A 22,073-nucleotide genomic window follows, 5' to 3' on the forward strand; every position below is an offset into this window, starting at 1 on the left:
CTGTCACCCAGGCTGGAGTGCAGTGGCACGATCTTGGCTCACTGCAAACTCCACCTCCCGGGTTCATGCCATTCTCCTGCCTCAGCCTTCCGAGTAGCTGGGACTACAGGTGCCCGCCACCTCGCCCGACTAATTTTTGTTTTTGTATTTTTAGTAGAGACAGGGTTTCACCTTGTTAGCCAGGATGGTCTCGATCTCCTGACCTCGTGATCCGCCCACCTCGGCCTCCCAGTGTGCTGGGATTACAGGTGTGAGCCACCGCGCCCAGCAGAATCTAGATGGTTTTTATCCTGTCCCCTATCCCCTCTCCGCTGTCGTTAAAATAGCTTATTTTTTGGTTTCTCTACTGTCGTAGAGATTTTTTTTCTATGCCGCTACTTTCCTCCACGAGCCCAGGCATATTGCATTTCCCATGTCGAGTATTTCTGCTAAAGTTTTCACCATATCATGCTTCTCCCATGGGAAAAGCACTTGCGAGGCTCCCAGAGTGGCTACTGCGAAAATGAGGTTGCCTCAAGCTGGGATGAGGAAGACTGTGGGTAAAGCAGGCTTGAGAAAAGGCCAGAATTGTGGCAGCATCAGGAAGGCAGGGGTGTGTGTGTGCGCACGTGTGTGTAGTTTGGGAGCTGTGTTAGTATGCCATGAGTGGCAGCATCAAGGCGGCAGGTGTGTGTATGTATGTGGAGTCTGGGAGACGAATCTGGTTGTGTGTGTTTGTGGAGTTTGGGAGATGAATCTGGTGCTCTCCCATGTGCAGTCTGATAGAGAAGTGGGGACTGGGAAGGTGCTACTGGTCAGGCTAGAGGGAGAACCAGGAGTGTGCAGTTTCTGAAGCCAAGGGAATGAGAAGCTTCAGGGACAGGTGATCAACTGTGTCAAATGCTGTTAAGAGTCCAGCCCAAGAAAGACTGAGAAATAGCGCTGGTGATTCTGTCGAGAATGAAAAATAGTTGTTACCCGTGGAGTGGGAATGGACTGCGGGGCCTCGAGTCAGCTAGAGGGGACAGAGGTGCAAACAGCTGGAGGCGTCCCAGGAGGTGGTTAGAGAAGAGGGTAGACATAGCATCCCTGTTTGCTTCTTTTCTCAGGGAAATAGCTCATCAGCCAACAGTGGGGGGTGAGGGCTGGGTTTTGGGAGAGAGCAGCTCCGTCCCGACCATCGCACACATGCTCAGCCAGCCGCGAGGACCATCCTTTCCTTCTGTTTGCAATCCCATCTCATTTCCTGCCATGTAAATATAACATCCTACTCTTTTGGGAGCTTGTGTCATGATACTGGTGCTTCTCAGCTGAAAGCAATTAGAGCAGCGGCCAGTCTACCACGCAGACACCTGCTGTTCTGGGGCTTCAGGAGTCCCAGAGGAAGCGCCCTCCTTGCTTGGCTCTGTGACCTTCTCCTCAGCTAGCATTTTGTCTTTTTTTTCTTAGACACTAACAACATCATTTGTCTTGGGGTTTGGGATATGATTTTAAGAGGCACTTGTTTCTCTCAAGGTGCTTATGTTCTCCTTGGAGGAGGTAATTCGTGGATATAATTATGGGAGATGGTGGGAGTCGTTCTGGTCAATGCCTGGGAAACTCTGAAGTGATGATGAAGTAGAAGTCTGATTTAAAATGCATCCTCAGCCGGGCATAGTGGCTCACACCTGTAATGCCAACATTTCGGGAGGCTGAGGCAGGAGGATCACTTGAGCCCAGGAATATGAGGCTGCAGTGAGCTATGATTGTACCACTGCACCCCAGCCTGGGCAACAGATCAAGATCCTATCTCGAATGAAAGAATGAACAAATGAATGCACCATCAAAGTATTGTGATTCAGTCATTCAAGGAAGGGATTTGCCAGCCCTGGAATAATTTGGGTTAGTGGCAGAGGCTTGTAAAGACACTCAGGAGACCAGCATTAGCGGCCTGAGTGTAGGAGTCCTGGAGGGCTGGTGCGATTTTTGCTTCCTTAGAATTTGAACTTCCTGTTAAGGGACTGAGGGATGGGAATGCAGATAAATACCCAGATGGACCCAGGAGCCCCCAGTGCTGGACTGAGTTGTGGTTTTGTCCTACAGAGAATTTCAAGCCTTCTAATTGGGAAAGCGTGTCATCTGTTGAAAGGATGAAATTAATAGAGACTGACAATGTGAAAAACAAGAAATGCAGTGGGGGGTTGAGGGGATTGAGTCAAGGATACTCAAGGGTGTCTAGCTGAAATGCCAGAAAGAGGAGGACTCTCCTAGCTAAGGGGATTCTAAAAAGAATTAAATATTAGGAAGATCGCTTAGAATCTCTTAATGGAAAGACTCAAAAACAAATACATTATATACAATCTATAGGACAGAAGTGTGACTGAAATGGTTTGCTTATTTCTAAGTATGTTTTTGGTCAAGATTGTGTCCCTGGCATATTTTTATTGTAAGAGGGATTCTGGTTTACAATAGAGATTAAAAAAATAAAAAAATAAAATAGAGATTTTATGTGTTCACAGTTATTGTAGTCATAGATACATGTGGTCTCATTACTCCTCTACTTTCATTTGTTTGCTTTGCTTTTGTGACTTCTCCTGAGCTGATGACTTTCATCCCATTTTTCCTCTTATGAGTCCTTCTGGAAAGTCCTTTGCCCGTTTTCAACCATTGCACAGTGACCATCCTGACAGATACCAGGTGGACACACTAAGCAGGGGTCTACCACTTGCATAAAGGAAACCAGGCTTATTTCCTAAGAAATAAACAAGTTGCTATTGCTCAGCAAGGCAGGGCAATGCCATACGTGAACTTCCAGACTCCCCTGATTTTTATCATGGCAGGCAACGTCTGAACAAAGTGTGCACAGAGTTTCTGGAAGCTCAGCTATTGCTCTCCAGGAAGTTCTCATCACCTGCTGGGACAGTCTTCCACCTGGATTCATCTGGCTGGGGCGGGACCCACTTCTTCCCCCAGTGTGTGTCCCATCAGCAGCTGGATGCTCTCAGCCCTGATCCTTCCCAGGCCAGCCAGGCCTGTCTGTGGATACCGCTGTATCTAGAGCTGGGAGAGAATGGCATGGCGTCTCAGGGAGTCAGTAAACCCCATCTTGCACTCATGGATCATTCCACATATAAAACCTAAGATGTTCAGTCAACATCAGGAGTTTGTCATCATCTTACATAGCTCTGAACATGACATAGCCTTTCCTTCCACATCTTCCTGCTACCATATTTTCTTGAAATCATCTCAGCCTCTTTGTTCTTAACACACAGATACTGTTTTACGATTCTTTCTTGCCAGTTACATAAATAACCACATAACCTTCAGTTGTTTAAAATTCTGTGTTTTATGGTTAATTTTCTGTCCTAATTTGGAAAGTGGTCAGAGGCACCGTAGAAAGTCGACAATAACAGTAGATTTCATTGATAAGTATGTGTTTTATCCAAAAAACTATGCTAAGTGCTTTTTGTGGATTAGTCCATTTCATACTGGTATTATGTATAGGTAGCATTATTCTCTTTATTTTAGAGGGGTGATATTAAAGGAAACAGTTTTAATGGCTAGTGTGAGTACTTGTGAATGGGACACTTTATTCAGAAGATACACATTTCTAGATGCGGTTTTGACAGTTTCCAGGTCAGCTGTCTGTTCCTCCTCAGGAATATTCCTTTCTCCTAGAACGTGTACCATGGGAAGAAAGGAAATTTGGGGTTCCCAGCTGGGAATTAGGAAAACCTGGTGAACCAAGCTATTACTGATAATTCATGTAGCAGGCTGCATTCTGAACTGCTGTAGGCTTGGTAACTCGGCAGTAAAATACAAAACTAGAATGTGTGTTGCCCAGCCTGTTGGTTATTTTGGTAATTGTGGCAAATACTGTGGGTTGGTTCCAGTAGTAGCCATAGGAGGAGCAGGTTTGAACAGGAACAGCAATTGAATTTTAGGGATGTTGAGTTTGCCATCTCGGACGTATGTTTCTGGAATTTAGGAGAGAGGCCTGGGCTGATGATGTAAATTTGGAAAATGTTGGTGTATAGATGGTAATTAAATTAGCCAGGAAGCAGGTGGGCTCACCATGAAAGCAGCAATTATAGACAGCAAAGAGAAAAAGACTCAACACAGCCGTAGGGCCCACAGCATTCAGGATGACTTGCAGTAGAGGAGGAGCCAGCAAAGGGCTGAGAAGGAGTGACCAGGGAGGTAAGAGGAGAACCAACATTATTAATGTTCTGGAAGCAAATTGAAGAATATGCAAAGGAACAGGGTGCATCCTGGGGTTCTGTGAGTGTCCCCAGGCCTGTGCTCCTCGGGTGAGATTTGTGCCTGCTGGTGTTAGAGTCCCCAGCAGCCAGGATTGTTGCTGGTTCACCATGCAATCCCAGTTTTTTTTTTTTTTTTTTTGATGTATACCGAATGAACCTCAGAACAGTGTATTTCTGATATGTTTGTTTTCCTTCGACAGTCTGTAACATAAAATAAAGGTATACAATGTTCATGGTTAATTTTGCCAGTGAGCATGGTAAGATCTTGTCCCTATGTGCCTCTTTCACGTCACCCAATTCCAATCACGGTGCCATTTCAGGGGCCAGTGTCATTCAAGGATGTGGCTGTGGACTTCACCCAGGAGGAGTGGCAGCAGCTGGACCCTGAGCAGAAGATAACTTACAGGGATGTGATGCTGGAGAACTACAGCAATCTAGTTTCCGTGGGTGAGGATAGCTTGCTTTCTCAGTTGCTAAAATACATGGGATTTCTCACAAAGTTAATGACTTTAACTTAAAATTTGATGGGACGAATGTGAGTAATCTGTTTTGGGCACCAGGCAGGGCATTTTGGTCTTGATTTTCCCCGTGAAAAGTTCTGATTTTGATAAAGTACAAATGGCCTTTTCCCCGTGTGACAGAGACCCTGAAGCCAACCGGCTAGGCTCAAGTTCTCTTTCATTTCTCATTAACAGGGTATCACATTATCAAACCGGATGTTATCAGCAAGTTGGAGCAAGGAGAAGAGCCATGGATAGTAGAAGGAGAATTCCTACTTCAGAGCTATCCAGGTGTGTTAGTGGAGGCAGTGAGGAGATCGGTAACTTGGGAGTGTTTTTCCCAGGGATTTTTTAATGGTCCCAAACCTTCAGAAGTGACTAGAGATAGTTGCTTATATGCTCTATGAATCTAAATCTCACTCCCAAAGCCTTCTTCCTTCCCTGTAAGAACTTACATTGATGGAGCTTTTCTGTGCTTGCCACTCCCCGGAATACAATTCCAGTCACTTGCATTGTTCTCTTAAACTTTGGGTCTTTGCTTGCTCTTCTAGCATTTTCAGAAGCCATCATCATGGATTATATTTTAGGTGTTAATAAGTCTGACATTTAAAAAAACTTATGTGATTCTTGTGTTCTTTGTAACTTCTGGGTTTTTTTATCTTTACCGTGCAGTGCCTGAGACTTGTTTCTGGACCCTGTTCTACTTTGTACTTTTCTTTCTTTGAGGTTAGACTCCAAAGTCCCCATCCTGTGCCTAAGCCAGTGGAGTCTGCCACTTGACATGTGCACCTGTACTTCATTGGACAGTGCTGCTCATTCCTGAGACCCAGCCCTCCTGAAATTTGGTGACTGCAGTACCTGGGTCTCCCTCTTTAACCAAGTGCTCGTTCATCTTGTTTCTTATTTTCTGTTCTGTTCCCAATGCCTTGAATGATACCCTGTCATGGCAGGTGCTTAGTAAGTATTATATACATAAATGAAGTCTGGTTTATGCTTCCACCACCTCTAGAAATGTCTTTAAAGGGTCTGTTTCTAACTACTGTGATTTCCTCACAGTAGTTTCTCAAAGGGTTTCTCAAAGGGTGCCTCCAGTGCCAAGTTGTTAGGGTTTGTTTTTTATTTTATGTTGCTCGCACCCAGGATGACGTCTCTACCACCAAAGTCTGGGCTTTTCTGTGATAGCAGTTACAGAGCTGCTCTTGTTCTCATCAGCCCTGGAAACTGATCATGACCTATTCCGAATTATAATTACTAATCACCTTTCCACTTCCCTTTATTTACTAAACTATACTAATCTCTTCTTTTTCTATAGTGGTCCCTGTGAAACCACTGAAATTCTCATCAGATATTACTAATCTCTGTGGATTACTGGATTTTGTCCAGTGTGAAATGTCTTCAGTTGTCCTCTGTATATCCTCAGTTTCCTTTGAGTTAATGTAAACAAGGACTAGATTCTCTCATGCCTGGATTACTATGAGTCCTAGTTGGATGTGCAGTATGTCTTCATCTAAAGTTTCTAGTTGCTATCACCGCTGGCCTCACAAGATAAGCCTATAGCTGGTGATATCACCACTAGCCTCACAAGATAAGCCTATAGCTGGTGATATCACTGCTAGCCTCCCAAGATAAGCCTATAGCTGGTGATATCACCGCTAGCCTCACAAGATAAGCCTATAGCTGGTTACATTTTACTTCCTAAAGGGAATTTAATTTCTTGTCCTTTAAGGATCTCAACAATATTGGCCCTGTATTGCCTGGAAAAAGTAATTTTCTGTTGTTCCCCAAAACTCTCACTAAACTCCATTTGGTCCACACTCCTAATGTCTTCTCTTCATGAGACTATTGTCCCTACAGCTTTACATTTCCTTAGGGTGTGCTTTCTTTCCCCAGATAACACATTCTTTAAGTCTGATCTCAAATCTTCAACCCCTCCCTGAAGTTTTTCCTTCCTGACTTTTCTCATGACTTCTGTATCTCCCTTCCCCCACCTTCAGTTTCACCCAGGGGTGATATGATAAAGAAGTGAGTCTGATTAAGTAATCTGTTATTTGATAATGTCTATGTTTTGCTTGAGCTGTTTTGCTCTTGGATCATAGTCCTGCAAGGAAGAGGGCATGTTATCCCTTGATGTAATGTGTAACATAGAGAGACATTTATTTCTTTCTTTGATTATCTGAGAAGCCAGGCAGGTGAAAGAACTTTCTTGTCCATCCATTCAGAAATAATTTGCAGGCAGTTATTTCTGAATATGCAGGCCTGGGCCAAATGTAGTGGCTCACACCTATAATCCCAAACCTGGGAGGCTGAGGTGGGAGGATCGCTTGCGACCAGCCTGGGTAACATAGTGAAACCCTGTCTCTACCAAAAAAAAAAAAAGAAAGAAAAAAGAAATAATACATGCCTGGGTCACATCCCCATATATTTTGCAAGTAGTGGAAAAACACCTATATGATTCAGATTAAGAACAGCTCATCTGATTTTTATTCAGAGGTTCAAAGGAAATAGGACCATCCTTCCTAGGTGAAAGGTTATGGTTAAGAGAACAAGGGCTGGGTGCGGTGGCTCATACCTGTAATCCCAGCACTTTGGGAGGCCGAGGGGGGCGGATCATGAAGTCAAGATCATGAAGTCAAGATCATGAGACCACCCTGGCCAATATGGTGACACCCTGTCTCTACTAAAAATACAAAAATTAGCCAGGCCTGATGGCACATGCCTGTAATCCCAGCTACTTGGGAGGCTGAGGCAGAAGAATCACTTGAACCCGGGAGGCGGAGGTTGCAGTGAGCTGAGATCGTACCACTGCCTCCAGCCTGGGTGACAGAGCAAGACTCCGTCTCAAAAAATAAATAAATAAAAAGAGAACAGGGCTGCATGAAGTAATTAAAACTCAGCATTTTACATGGAGTGCTGATGTCCCAATGCAAGGCTGTCACTTTGTACTAAAATGATTCTGTAGACAGTATTCTCAACTTCAAGGGGAAATGGAATTAATTGAGGTGAGAAAGGATTTGAGAAGTAATTTTTTTTAAGCATGGAAATCCCCTACAAAGGTAGGTTTTGAGAAGATGAAGGCAGGAAGTCAAGCAAACTGAGTGAAACAATAAGGGTGGAGACTGGAGGTGAAATGCGCTGGGCATTGATCAGACACACAGTGATCTTAGCATAAGGCAAGGATGCCTTAGATCGTGACCTGTCTCTGCCAACTTGATGTAACATGAGAAGGTATAAAGTGAAGACCCACTTCCTCCAAAACACCTCTCTACTTGGATGTATCTTAGGACCCTCCTTGTGCAACAAATAGCTTGCTTTTCCTGCAACAGAATATTTTTGGTAGATGACTGTCATCCTAGCTTGGAATCATATAGTGATCCCAGGTGGCAAAAAGTATTGTTTCTCAGATTTTTTTCTTGTTGGGTCTTTTGATATTTTGGCAGTGGGTTCAGAGAAAGCACAGGTTATAGAGGATACGGTTGATACCGTTTCACTGAATGTGCATGATAGCAAGTATGGTAGTCAGGTTCATCCAGACACTTCTAAGATAAGTAAAAATAAAATTGCTATTTTAGGAGCATGGTAAGGGATCTGATTTGTTTTGGCTTTTTTTGTTTTGTTTTGTTTTTTGAGAACAGATTCTCACTCTGTTGCCCAGGCTGGGGTGTAGTGGCGCCATCTCGGCTCACTGCAACCTCCGCCTCCTGGGTTCAAGCGATTCTCCTGCCTCAGCCTTCTGAGTAGTTGGGACTACAGGCGCCCACCACCACGCCTGGCTAAATTTTTGTATTTTTAGTAGAGACAGGGTTTCATGATCATGGCCAGGCTGGTCTCGAACTCCTAACCTCAAGTGATCCGCCTGTCTTGGCCTCCCAAAGTGCTGGGATTACAGGCATGAGCTACCATGCCTGGCCAGGGATCTGATTCATAAGGTTTGTACACTAAATGCTACTCAGGAGTGGGAAAGCACTCACATTGAGAATTAAGTGATGGTAGTATGTCAGGGTGGGACTGGCTTAAGGAAATGGTCAGGAGATTGAAAGATGGGAAGAATAATTGCTAAACTTATCAAGCATGTGTTTTGTGCCAGATGCTGCTCTGAGCACTTCATTAACTGCTGCAATCTTACAACCACCTTCTGAGGTAGGTGCCATTATCTCCATTTGGCAGGTGAAGGATACTGACTACAGGGAATTGCTAAGTAGCTTGCTCTAGGCCACCTCACCAGAGTTCATGATATTAAATATACTGTTCAAATAGGAACAAGTAGAATGTCATGGTCAGAATGAGTTTAGCATTCAATCATAGCATCATTAGAATAGTAAAGTTTCCAGTTGATCTCATCGCTGTCCTCACAAGAGAAGTCTATAGCACTGCGGACTCTTTTATATTTCCTGTAGGATATATATATATTCCTGAGATTCTTCATCCAAGTGAAACAGAATTACAGGGTGAATGCCCTGGTTATAGGGCTCTTCCGTTAAACATGAGGAGATTTAGTTTATTCTACTATGTGGAATGAGGAAAGAAGCCAAAATAGTTTGGAGGGATGTAGTCTAGTGAAAATGCTACCACAAAAATCTTAGTATACAGTGCTAACGCCTTCAGTTGTAATCTCTCTCAACTTGGTATCAAGTGATATGGTATAAAGTACAGCTTTCCCGCCCCCTAAAGAAATCCCTGATTGAATACATCTTTTGACCCTCCTTGTCCAATAGCACTCCTCATCGCTCTGTCAGTATCTACCCCGTCAGCCATTCATCCAGCATTCTTCGCCTACCAGTCATTGTTCTGTGCTATATTTTATCTTCTATACCCAGTTTTGAACAAAATATAAAGTAGATCAAAAGCGCATGTGTTTTTGTCAGTTTACTTCCCTCTTTCTCCATTCCTAGAGGGGTGTGTGTGTGTGTGTGTGTGTGTAATTTTAAGCAAAAGAATAAAGGAGAAAAGTACACTTGGAATTATTTTCATCTGTTCATGAAGCTAGCATCTACTCACAATGAGATGCTTGTGCACAAGTCATATGAGTCTCATTCCATATCTCATATATAGGAAGATGTACAAAAGTTGGTTAATTTTGTCTCTCTTTAGATGAAGTCTGGCAAGCTGATGACCTAATAGAGAGAATCCAGGAAGGCGAAAATAAACCTTCAAGACAAACTGTGTTCACTGAGACCCTGATTGAAGAGAGAGGTAATGTTCCTGGTAAAACTTTTGATGTAGAAACGAATGCTGTTCCTTCAGGAAAAACAGCCTATAGAAATAGCCTCTGTGACTCCTGTGAAAAGTGTTTAGCGTCTGTTTCAGAATATATTAGTAGCGATGGAAGCTATGCAAGAATGAAAGCTGATGAATGTAGTGGATGTGGGAAATCGCTCCTCCATATTAAGCTTGAGAAAACTCATCCAGGAGATAAAGCTTATGAATTTAATCAAAATGGGAAACCTTATACTCTAAACGAAGAAAGTCTTTATCAGAAAATTCATATTTTGGAGAAGCCTTTTGAATATATTGAATGCCAGAAAGCCTTCCAAAAGGACACTGTTTTTGTTAATCACATGGAAGAAAAGCCCTATAAGTGGAATGGATCTGAAATAGCCTTTCTTCAGATGTCGGACCTCACTGTACATCAGGCATCTCATATGGAAATGAAGCCCTATGAATGCAGTGAATGTGGGAAATCCTTCTGTAAAAAGTCAAAATTTATTATACATCAGAGGACTCACACAGGAGAGAAACCTTACGAATGTAATCAGTGTGGGAAATCCTTCTGCCAGAAGGGAACCCTTACTGTGCATCAGAGAACACACACAGGGGAGAAGCCCTATGAATGTAATGAATGCGGGAAAAACTTTTACCAGAAGTTACACCTCATTCAGCATCAGAGAACTCACTCAGGAGAGAAGCCCTATGAATGTAGTTACTGTGGAAAATCCTTTTGCCAGAAGACACACCTCACACAACATCAGAGAACACATTCAGGAGAGAGACCTTATGTTTGTCATGACTGTGGGAAAACCTTCTCGCAGAAGTCAGCACTTAATGACCATCAGAAAATTCACACAGGTGTGAAACTCTACAAGTGTAGTGAATGTGGGAAATGCTTCTGCCGCAAGTCTACTCTCACGACCCACCTGAGGACCCACACAGGAGAGAAACCCTATGAATGTAATGAGTGTGGAAAATTCTTCTCTCGGTTGTCATATCTCACTGTACATTATAGAACTCATTCAGGAGAGAAACCCTATGAATGTAATGAATGTGGAAAAACCTTCTACCTGAATTCAGCCCTCATGAGACATCAGAGAGTGCACACAGGAGAGAAACCTTACGAATGTAACGAATGTGGAAAGTTATTCTCCCAGTTGTCATACCTCACTATACATCATAGAACTCATTCAGGAGTCAAACCCTATGAATGTAGTGAATGTGGGAAAACCTTCTACCAGAACTCAGCCCTTTGTAGACATCGGAGAATACACAAAGGAGAGAAGCCCTATGAATGTTATATATGTGGAAAATTCTTCTCTCAGATGTCATACCTCACTATACATCATAGAATTCATTCAGGAGAGAAGCCCTATGAATGTAGTGAATGTGGGAAAACCTTCTGCCAGAATTCAGCCCTTAATCGACATCAGAGAACACACACAGGAGAGAAAGCCTATGAATGTTATGAATGTGGGAAGTGCTTCTCTCAGATGTCCTATCTCACTATACATCATCGAATTCATTCAGGAGAGAAACCCTTTGAATGTAATGAGTGTGGAAAAGCCTTCTCTCGGATGTCATACCTCACTGTACACTACAGAACTCATTCAGGAGAGAAACCCTATGAGTGTACTGAATGTGGAAAAAAATTCTACCACAAATCAGCATTCAACAGCCATCAGAGAATTCACAGGAGAGGGAATATGAACGTAATAGATGTGGGAAGGCTTCTCTGAAGTCAGACCTCACTTTATAACAGAGAACCCTTTCAAAATAGTGAATCAGAAACTCCTGCCTGAAGTCAAACGCCTTGTACATCAGAGAGCTCACACAGGTTACTGTGGACATCCCCTTGTGTGTTGGACTCATAATCTGAAGACTCACAGAATGGAAACCATGATTATAACAAGACCACATGGTATAACAATACTAGACTACAGACAAGTGAAAATTTATAAATATTAAGAATGTATATACACGTCGCCATGGATTGGAACTGTTTTGCATATCAGGGAATTCATAGCCAAGGGGAAATCTATCAATATAAGGAATGTGGAAGACAGAAACCTTTGGAAACTGTTAATACTAAAAGATGTGTTTCTGATACAACAGCAAATTTGAAAAGAAAAAAAAAGAAGATTCCTGCTGTGAATAAACATACTCCTTGTGTAAATAGAAGCTGTAATGTCATCAGGATAGCTAGTTATGTCAGTAACCTTAAACTCATGTAAGCAGTTCCCAAAGAACATAGGATTTATGTTTGGGGTAGAGGGTTGGTTGTTTTTATCACATTACCTTACAGGAATTGTATGTTCAGTTTGAATCATGTTTGGAAAAAAAAACTGTATCCTTATTAATTTTGTAATTCATATGGTCAGAGTATTCTAAACAGCACTAGGTTAATATCATTTCATAGGTATAAAGTATACTTTTTCTTGCACTCTTCTCTAGTATGTAATGCATTTGATCATTCTTAATGAATAATATCAGCCCTAAAGGACCAATGCTTTTATCATGTTTTCAACTGTACCTGAGTCAGCCAGAGAGATAAATATCCATGTATAAAAATAGATAGAAAACTTTGTTTAGGTAATTTAAAATTGTTAATGCACAGTTCTCCAGGAGTGAGAAAATCAATCATTGCGCTCTATACCGTTTTAAGACATACGTAAAATATTCCCATTTGTATCTATTGTTTCTTTTTTATTTGGACACTTCCATAACAGTGCACAGCACGATGCTGTGAAACATAGGAATTAACTGTGTTTTCATTTGATATCATAGTGCTTTTAAACCTTGTGCTCTACTCCTTCCTGTTACTGAATGAAATAAGAACACATTCTAATAAGGGTTTGTGGCAGACATTGCCGAGTGACTTTCTTAGTCACTCCCTTCTCACTCCACTGGCTGAGTCTGGTTATCCATTTATCCTCAAAAGGACGTAAGATAAATCCTGATTAGTTTTCACCAATGACACTCCCCTTCTCGTTGCCAGCAGTTGGTGTACAGTGGTCACAGGGCCCAATTCTAGACATAAAACAAACTATATACCTGACAGACCATTTCCAGAAAAGGTTTTCTCAAAAGCCCAAGAATTCAAGCAAAGGGAAGTGGAATATTTTGGTGAACAGTAACTTGTCTGGATGTGGTGCCTGGTAACCGTCTTTCAACAATGGATTATAGTTGTATCATGGCCTGAGCGGAAAGACCGAAAGACCCTGAGACCTGGATGATGTCTTTGAGCCACTAAACCAACCAGCCTTGTAGCCACTCCTCCTTTGGACTGTTTCTTTTGTGAGAGACTAAACTTATTTTTAAGCCAGTTGATTTAGGATGCTCTGTTACTAATAACTGAAGACATTCTAATTGGTACAGACTTAAACCTTTATAGGAGTTACACAGTTCAGAAGTGGACTTTCGGTAAGTCATTTATTTTAAGCTGTTGATATACAGATTTATTTTCTGTAAATTTTGACGTAAATAGTTTGAGCATTAGAAATCAAGTTGAAACAATTAAATGTATGCTTCCTTGAACTGTCATATCGTTGACTTGCAAAATTCACCTTTGGAACGTGACACAATGTTAGGCATACCTCCTTTTTTCTAATACATGGGATAAATTTTGTTTGAGAGAATTTAATTTATGTGATTCATCTATCACTGCTACAGTGTTAGCTGACAACATATAGTATGAGGTAAGGATCTAATTTTGTTTTCTCTCACATGACGACTTGATAGCTGATCATCTGATTTATTTACTGCTTTACCACTGAGCTGAAATGCCATGTTTTTCATTTATTAAAATCACACATGGCTCCTGTTTTTGTTACCCAGCACTTTTTGTCCATATTCTTCAAGATGATTGTGAGTATGGTACATAACAGGAATTACATCTGGTAAGTTGTATAGTTTTGTGTAGGAACTCTATATTCATAGCATATTTGTGGAAATGATACCTACAGAGGTTTCCCACACTGGCGTGTCGTTATACCTTAATTGTACAATATGCATTTTCAGTAAAATATTTGAAAACTTTAAATGGCTTGGCATTTTCTTCTCCTATGGATTGCCTGCACATCAAAGGTTCTGGTACGTATATAAGTGGTCCTGAACTGCCTCTTCAGTAACATAGTCAGTGTTCATAGTAACATGTTTATAGTTCAAAAGATGCCAATGTTTTCATAAATTAAGAGGGATTTTTGACCCATCTTAAAATGAAGCCCACCAGGAAATACATTCTTAAAATTATGTTGCCTTTTTCTTCCTATCACAGAGATAACTACATCAAAAATAAATTGCTTTTCCCTTCATTGACTATAAAGTGTATGTTTCCTGCCAAATTGATGCACTAGCACGGGCTGCTGGCTTGTGATAGCACAAGCCTGGAGGTGCCGTGGAAATAAGGGCAGTGTTTGGGTCCAGAGAACTAAGGACGTGAATGGGGCCCTTCTGTGGGAAAGGTCATGGCAGACAGAACAAATCTTAAAGAGCAGTTGAATTGTTATCTTTTCCCCTATACATTCACGGTCCTCTGTAGTATGCCCAGCAAATTATAGCCCACCACGGTGCCTTCATAAGCTAGGAGAGCAACTTGGTGCTATGGGAGCACGTAGGTTCCATTAGAGCATCCTCTGCTCACTTCCAAAGCCAGTCATGGCCAGGCGCGGTGACTCACGCCTGTAATCCCAGCACTTTGGGAGGCCAAGGCAGGTGGATCACGAGATCAGGAGATTGAGACTATCCTGGCTAACATGGTGAAACCCCATCTCTACTAAAAATACAAAAAAGAAAATTAGCCGGGCGTGGTGGTGGGCGCCTGTGGTCCCAGCTACTTGGGAGGCTGAGGCAAGAGAATGGCGTGAACCCGAGAGGCGGAGCTTGCAGTGAGCCGAGATCCACCACTGCACTCCAGCCTGGGCAACAGAGTGAGACTCCGTCTCAAAAAAAAAAGCCAGTCATTGCTGCGACTGGAGACTTTTTTTTTTTTTTTTTTTAAGACAGACTGAGCCTTGCTCTGGCATGATCTCAGCTCACTGCAAATTCTGCCTCCCGGGTTCAAGCGATTCTCCTGCCTCAGCCTCCCAAATAGCTGAGATTACAGGCTCTTAACACCACGCCCAGCTAATTTTTGTATTGTTAGTAGAGATGGGGTTTCACCTCGTTGGCTGGGATGGTCTCGATCTCTTGACCTCATGATCTGCCCACCTCGCCTTCCCAAAGTGCTGGGATTACAGGCATGAGCGACCACGCCCAGCTGACTGGAGACATCTGAAGGAGGCAGTGCTTACTGTGATCATGTCAAGTGGCATCCTGAGGCTCAGTCAAGGAGGGCGGTCTCATTCCTGGCAGTGGCAATAGGGGATTTTTTTCTGTAACACACTCCTCCACTTAAACCCACCCAAGAGGAAGAAACAGGAGGATTAGGCCTTCTCCCTGCTACTCATTCTCAGCCAGGATTTGCAGTATCCAAGTAAAAATTCAGGAAAGTAGTCAGACACATGAGGAATTGGGACTAAGAGACAGTACACAATACCCTCTACATGAAAAGGCCTAACGTAATGAAATACAGGCATCCAGACAAATTTCAAAATGTTCTTAATACATATCTTTTTTTTTTTTTTTTTTGAGATGGAATCTCACTGTGTCACCCAGGCTGGAGTGCAGTGGTGTGATCTCAGCTCACTACAGCCTCCACCTCCCAGGTTCCAGCGATTCTCCTGCCCCAGCCTCCTGAGTAGGATTACAGGCACGTGCTACCACGCCTGGCTAATGTTTGTATTTTCAGTAGAGATGGGGTTTCACCATATTGGCCAGGCTGGTCTTGAACTCCTGACCTCAAGTGATCCACCCATCTTGGCCTCCCAGTGTGTTGTAATTACAGGCTTGAGCCACTGCGCCCAGCCTTAATACGTATCTTTGAAGAAAAATATAAAGATGAATGGGGTGTGTGTAAAAATATAGTTACCAAAAGAAAGGTAAATTGTTGAGCATGCATAATCGACATGAAGGAAATAATAGATGAGACTGATAGAAGCGATACACTCAAAGAACAAGTTAGTAGGTTCTGTTTTAATGGTAAATATTTCTTCCAGGGCACCAGAATAAATAAATAAACGGAAAGTGAAAAATCAAAAACTGAGATGTAGCAGATAGTAGAAATAACCATATACTAGGATTCCCATAAGAAAAAGAGACAACATGCAAGGAAAACATATGAATTAAAATTTTCTTGTAATTAAAAAAGAATGAAAGACCTCAAATTGGAAGAGATTGATGTGGTGCCAAATGGAAAAATAAAATCTTGTTCCATCCTTTTTTTCATTCATAACCTAAATGATTTTATCAAATGTTCTACCTGCAAAACCAGCACTTCTAACTGCTGCCCCGTCATGATGAAATTCCTTATATATACATCCTTATGTGAATGAACTTCCCTGGCACATATAAACTGATGGTATACATTGCATAAGGCATAGATACCAATTTTTTTTGTTTTGTTTTTGAGGCACAGTCTTGCTCTGTCACCAGGCTGGAGTGCAGTGGCAGGATCTCAGCTCACTGCAAGCTCTGCCTCCCGGGTTCAAGTGATTCCCCTGCCTCAGCCTCCCGAGTAGCTGCGATGACAGGCGCACACCACCACACCCAGCTAATTTCTTGTATTTTAGTAGAGATGGGGTTTCACCATGTTGGCCAGGATGGTCTCAATCTGACCTTGTGATCTGCCCGCCTCGGCCTCCGAAAGTGCTGGAATTACAGGCATGAGCCACCGCGCCAGGCCGACATTAATTTTAAAAGGTACTGCCTGGTCACTTCCTTAGAGTGGGTGTCATTTTATAGCACAAAATCTTTTCAATTACCATTCACATCTTCACCAATATTTACTATATGTACCTGTAATTTTTGCTGTTCTGAAGGATGTGAATGGGGTATTTTGTTGTTTCAACTTGCATTTTCTAACCACTAATTTCAGGTATAGATTATATCCTTTTTTTTTTTTTTTTTTTTTGGTATACTACCCTTTTATTAATTATTTGCTGAATATGCTCATATAGTCTACTTGTTGGTTTTACTTTAGATTAAGCAAATTTTTCTTTTTCCTTTTTTTTTCCTTCCTTTTCTGAGACAGTCTCACTCTGTCGCCCAGGCTGGAATGTAGTGGTTCGATCTCAGCTCACTGCAAGCTCTGCCTCCCGGGTTCACGCCGTTCTCCTGCCTCAGCCTCCCGAGTAGCTGGGACTACAGGCACCCGCCACCTCGCCCGGCTAACTTTTTGTATTTTTAGTAGCGATGGGGTTTCACCATGTTAGACAGGATGGTCTTGATTTCCCCACCTCGTGGCCTAGGCCTCCCGAAGTGCCGGGATTACAGGCATGAGCCGCCGTGCCTGGCTGCAAATTTTTCTTTATAGACTGGAATTTCTTCATAACAACATTTGTGAGACATCCTAGGTGAACATCCTTAACAGAGATAAGTAAAATGTGATACAAGCAGTAGAAAGCTGTGAGCAGTCAGAAGTAAAATGCTAGACGGGCATGTAGCACATGTGATAAAAATCTCTTAGATAGGAGTGGGAAAATTCATAGAAGATTTAGTGTAACTAAACAAAATGTCAGAATTTCTCATACATACACACACATCTATTATATAGGTTTACAACACTACTTAACATCGTCAATTTCATGTATTGCCTATGGGGGAGGGAATGAGGTGGGGTCTGGTATGAGGAGGAAAGAAAATCAGGTAAAATAGGAGAGGGGTTGGTCTGAATCTACTGTTGCTGTAACTGAGTATCTAAGACTGGGTAATTTATAAAGGAAAGACATTGATTTAACCGTTCTGAAGACTGGCACGTCCGAGGTCTAGGGGCTGCGTCTGTTAGCAGCCTTCATGCTGGTGGTGACTGCGGAGTCCTGAGGGGCAAAGGGCCTCACACTGTGAGGGGGCTCATGAGAGCCCACCTGGCTTTTTCTAGTGATCACTCACTCACTCCTGATAACCCATTAATCCATTAACCCATTAATGCATTAACTTCTTCATAGGGCAGAGCCATGAGGGCTCACTGGGTCATGAGGACCTAATCTCTCTCAAAAATGCCACCTTTAGTTCTGTAGGGGACAACCATTCAAATCATAGCCAGGTCCTCGCAGAAGCCAACGTTGATCACGCCTGGAATCCCAGCACTCTGGGAGGCCGAGCTCCGTGAATCACTTGAGGTCAGGAGTTCAAGACCAGCCTGGCCAACATGGTGAAATCCCGTCTCTACTAAAAACACAAAAATTAGCCAGGCATGGTGGTGCACGCCTATAGTCCCTGCTACTTGGCAGCGTGAAGCAGGAGAATCGCATCGCTTGAACCCAGAGGCAGAGGTTACAGTGAGCTGAGATTGCACCACTGCACTCCAGCCTGGGTGACAGAGTGAGACTCCATCTTTAAAAAAAAAGTAACCAATGTTGATAATAAATACTCTGTTCAGTTCTAGCCAGATTTTCATGGCTCAGGTGCCTAAGTGAAGTCTGTGCCTTTTTTAGCAGCTTTGCCCTGTGCCAGCCTTCATGGAAAATGGTTGGACTGCTCAAACTGCTGGACACATCCTTGCTTTGCTGAACAAATACTCCCATCTATGAGTATCTGCATCGCATGACAGAACTCTGTAACAGACTGCTAACTGCATGACAGTGTTCCCCCTCTTTTGTAGGATTCCCCCTTCAAGTTTCAGCTGGGCACCTAATGAGATTTCTTTTATTTTTATTATTTTAGAGGCAGACTTACTCTATTTCCCAGGCTGGAGCACAGTGGTGTGATCATAGTTCACTGAAGCCTCAAATTACTGGGCTCAGGTGATCCTCCCCACTCAGCCTTCCAGATAGCTGGGACTTCAGGTGTGTGCCACCACACCCAGTTTTTGTTTTGTTTTTGGTAGAGAAAGAGTCTTACTATGTTGTTCAGGCTTTAGCTGGGGAGTTCATTTCTCCACTTTCCTCTTAGCTAGCTGTGGCCAGGTGACTCGGTTTTGGCCCTCAGGACATGAGGAGACAGCTGGACAAATGGACAGGTAAGATGGGAGAGCAAAGCCTTAGGATATGACAGAGTTGCCTAGATGCCTGTCAGGACCAGAGCGGGGGGAAGATGACAGAGACAACTGTCCGGGCAGATATGATACCTGCCAGCCATTTGCACAAATGGGGCCCTCATGACACTGTCACCAGTGGGGTTGGGTGGAATTGTTGCATCACTTGCCACAGGTGAGGTGGCCAAAAAGCCAGTGTGCCTTCTCCATCCTCTCTCCGTTTCTGCTAATGAGGAGACTGACCTTGGAAACCTTATGAAGGAGAACTGAGAAGCCACTGACAGAAAAACTGAAGTCCCTGGAAGCCACTCTCTGAACAAGAGTGCTGATTTTGGACTTGGTGTGATTGAAAACTGAAGTTCTGTTGTGTGAGCTGTTAACGTTTGCATTTGTTAAGGGGAAATAACACTCAAACAATGGAGAAGGCATCCAGCAAATGCCTCTAACTTCAACAAAAAATTCCTCCTCCCCCATCTGGAAGCTGCAAGTCTCTGGGTAAAGCAGGTAGGTAAAAAAATCAACCTCTAGGGCATTCAAATTAGGTGCCACCTTCCCCAAAGAAAGCTAGAAGGGTGACAATTGGAAGGAAGATGAGAAGGAAGATGAGGCAGGCCTGGGGCCCCAGGAATGCTCAGTGGGGCATGGTGATGTCCCTGGGGTCGGGGAGAGCAGCTGGACCCCCCCAGTCTCTGGTCATCAAGGGATTGTTCAAGCCAGCTGGACTGAGTGGCCCCCCTCAGTGGGCAGTTCATTGAGGTTAAATATAAATGCAAATTTAACCACAATCCCTATAGGCTTTGGAAAGAAGAGCCTGGTGAGTCTATTCTAAAGGTCATCTCTGAGAATGAATTGCAGGAAAAGCCAAAAAGTTTGAAAAACAGGATTGTCCTTCGATGTATTGAAAAGATGATAAAGCAAGAGGAATTGGAACATGATCTTCTTTCGCATAATTATAAAGTATTCATGGTTCAGTAAAACAGAATAAAACTCAGAATTAGAGTATGGTCACACACCACATAACATTTTGATCAGTGAGGGACCAGATATACAACAGTGGTCTCATAAGATTATAATACGACATTTTACTGTGCCTTTTCTGTGTTTAGATACACAAATGCAACTGTGTTACCGCTGCCTAGCGTATTCAGTACAGTCACATGCTGTTGAGGTTTGTAGCCTTTTTTAGCAGCTTTGCCCTGTGCCAGCCTTCATGGAAGGCCATACCATACAGCCCAGATGGTAGGCTTTACCATGTAGGTTTGTGTAAGCACGCTGACATTCACATTTCTCAGAATATAGCCCTGTTAAGCAAAGTGTAACGGGACTCCCAAGCTATGTCTAAGCAGGACTAAAACTGTAAATTAGACACAAACCAATAAAACCGAGCTGCTGACAACTCCCGAGTGAAACCAAACAAAAAAAAGGCTCTACAATGACCCATTACAAACTCCCGACAACTGTCATTAGCCTTTCTTAGATTGAATGTCCTTCCCTAGTAAAATCAAGATGGGCCAAAAGGATGGCGGAATGAATGAATGGGCACCCAGAGAACTTCCAGCTCTCGGGGTTTGCAGCTTCTCCTTCTACAAATATGTGAGAAAGAGTGCTGAGCACACAAAAAGCAAAGACACTACTAACAATGACCTACCCCATGATAAAAATACTATGTCGGATGGGAGCGGTGGCTCACGCCTGTAATTCCAGCACTTTGGGAGGCTGAGGCGAGTGGATCATCTGAGGTCATGAGTTCGAGACCAGCCTGGCCAACATGGTGAAACCCCATCTCTACTAAAAGAAAATATATAAAAATTAGCCAGACGTGGTGGCAGGTGCCTGCAATTCCAGCTACTCGGGAGGCTGAGGCAGGAGAATCATTTGAACCCGGGAGGCGGAGGTTGCAGTGAGCCGAGATCATGCCATTGCATTCCAGCCTGTGGGACAAGAGCAAGACTTCATCTCCCAAAAAAAAAAAAAAAAAAAAGAGGACTTCAAACCAGGGACAAAGAGATGGATTTCTTAAATGGTGTAAGAACAACTAGTAATTCATTGCAAAAGTAAAGATGATATCCATACGTGAATCCAGACCTTGTCAAGAAAAAAAGGCAATGCATAATCTGATCAATTAAAAATGACATTTGATGTGAAGAGAAAGAATACTTAATATGCAACTAATTTCCACAAGAACATTTTCTGCTCTGGATTCTTTTTTTTTTTTTTTTTTTTGAGATGGAGTCTTGCTCTGTCGCCCGGGCTGGAGTGCAGTGGCTGGATCTCAGCTCACTGCAAGCTCCGCCTCCTGAGTTCACACCATTCTCCTGCCTCAGCCTCCTGAGTAGCTGGGACTACAGGCGCCCGCCACCTCGCCCGGCTAGTTTTTTATATTTTTTAGTAGAGACGGGGTTTCACCGTGTTAGCCAGGATGGTCTCGATGTCCTGACCTCGTGAGCCTCCCGTCTCGGCCTCCCAAAGTGCTGGGATTACAGGTGTGAGCCACCGCGCCCGGCCCTCTGCTCTGGATTCTTACCAATAAGAAATGACGTTACAATCGTCCCTTAGTATCCATGGGGGGATTGTTTCCAGCACCCCCTGTGGATACCAAACTCTGTGCACACAAAAGTTTCGAAGTTGACTCTTTGGAACCTGTATACAAAGTTGGCCCTCTGTATCCTCAGGTTTGCATTCTGTGAATACTATAGTTTTGAGCTGTATAGGGTTGCAGATGTGGAACCTGCAGATAAGGAGGGCCACCTACTGGGGGGAAAAAAAAAAAAAAAAAAACTACTTACAAGTGGATCTGCTCAGTCCAGACCTGTGTTGTTCAAGGGTACCTGTATTTCCTTATTACACAGAAATTTACAGAGCAGAAAGCAGCTGCTGAATCATTTTCTCAAAATCATTCTTGCCCCCAAATCACTGTGGCTAACTAACACTTCTGAATTATACAACTTCTTTTTAAAAATGTATCCTGTCATCACAGCACTTTAGGAGGCCAAGACGAGAAGATCACTTAAGCCCAGGAAATCAAGACCAGCCTGGGCAACATAGAGACCCCATCTCTACAAACAAAAACTGCCCTTC

The 22,073-nt window shown here is 43.0% G+C and overlaps 1 protein-coding gene across 4 annotated transcripts in view; it reads left to right on the plus strand.

Annotated features, from left to right (window-relative positions):
- ZNF12 (zinc finger protein 12) overlaps positions 1 to 13,967 on the plus strand; it is a 17,825-nt gene extending 3,858 nt beyond the window's left edge. For 2 of the 4 annotated variants that reach the window (XM_011985813.1, XM_011985812.1), the window contains 3 exons: positions 4,541 to 4,667; positions 4,916 to 5,011; positions 9,809 to 13,967. In XM_011985813.1, coding sequence (XP_011841203.1) covers positions 4,541 to 4,667; positions 4,916 to 5,011; positions 9,809 to 11,664 — 2,079 coding nt within the window. In that variant the 3' untranslated portion in view covers positions 11,665 to 13,967. Of the gene's footprint in view, positions 1 to 4,540; positions 4,668 to 4,915; positions 5,012 to 8,804; positions 8,858 to 9,808 lie in introns of all 4 variants that reach the window. The other 2 variants (XM_011985814.1, XM_011985815.1) reach the window with 2 other exon arrangements.
- The last annotated feature ends 8,106 nt before the right edge of the window (positions 13,968 to 22,073 follow it).

The sequence above is a fragment of the Mandrillus leucophaeus genome, unplaced genomic scaffold, assembly GCF_000951045.1.
Source record: "Mandrillus leucophaeus isolate KB7577 unplaced genomic scaffold, Mleu.le_1.0 Scaffold29, whole genome shotgun sequence".
In the NCBI taxonomy this organism is placed as follows: Eukaryota; Metazoa; Chordata; class Mammalia; order Primates; family Cercopithecidae; genus Mandrillus; species Mandrillus leucophaeus.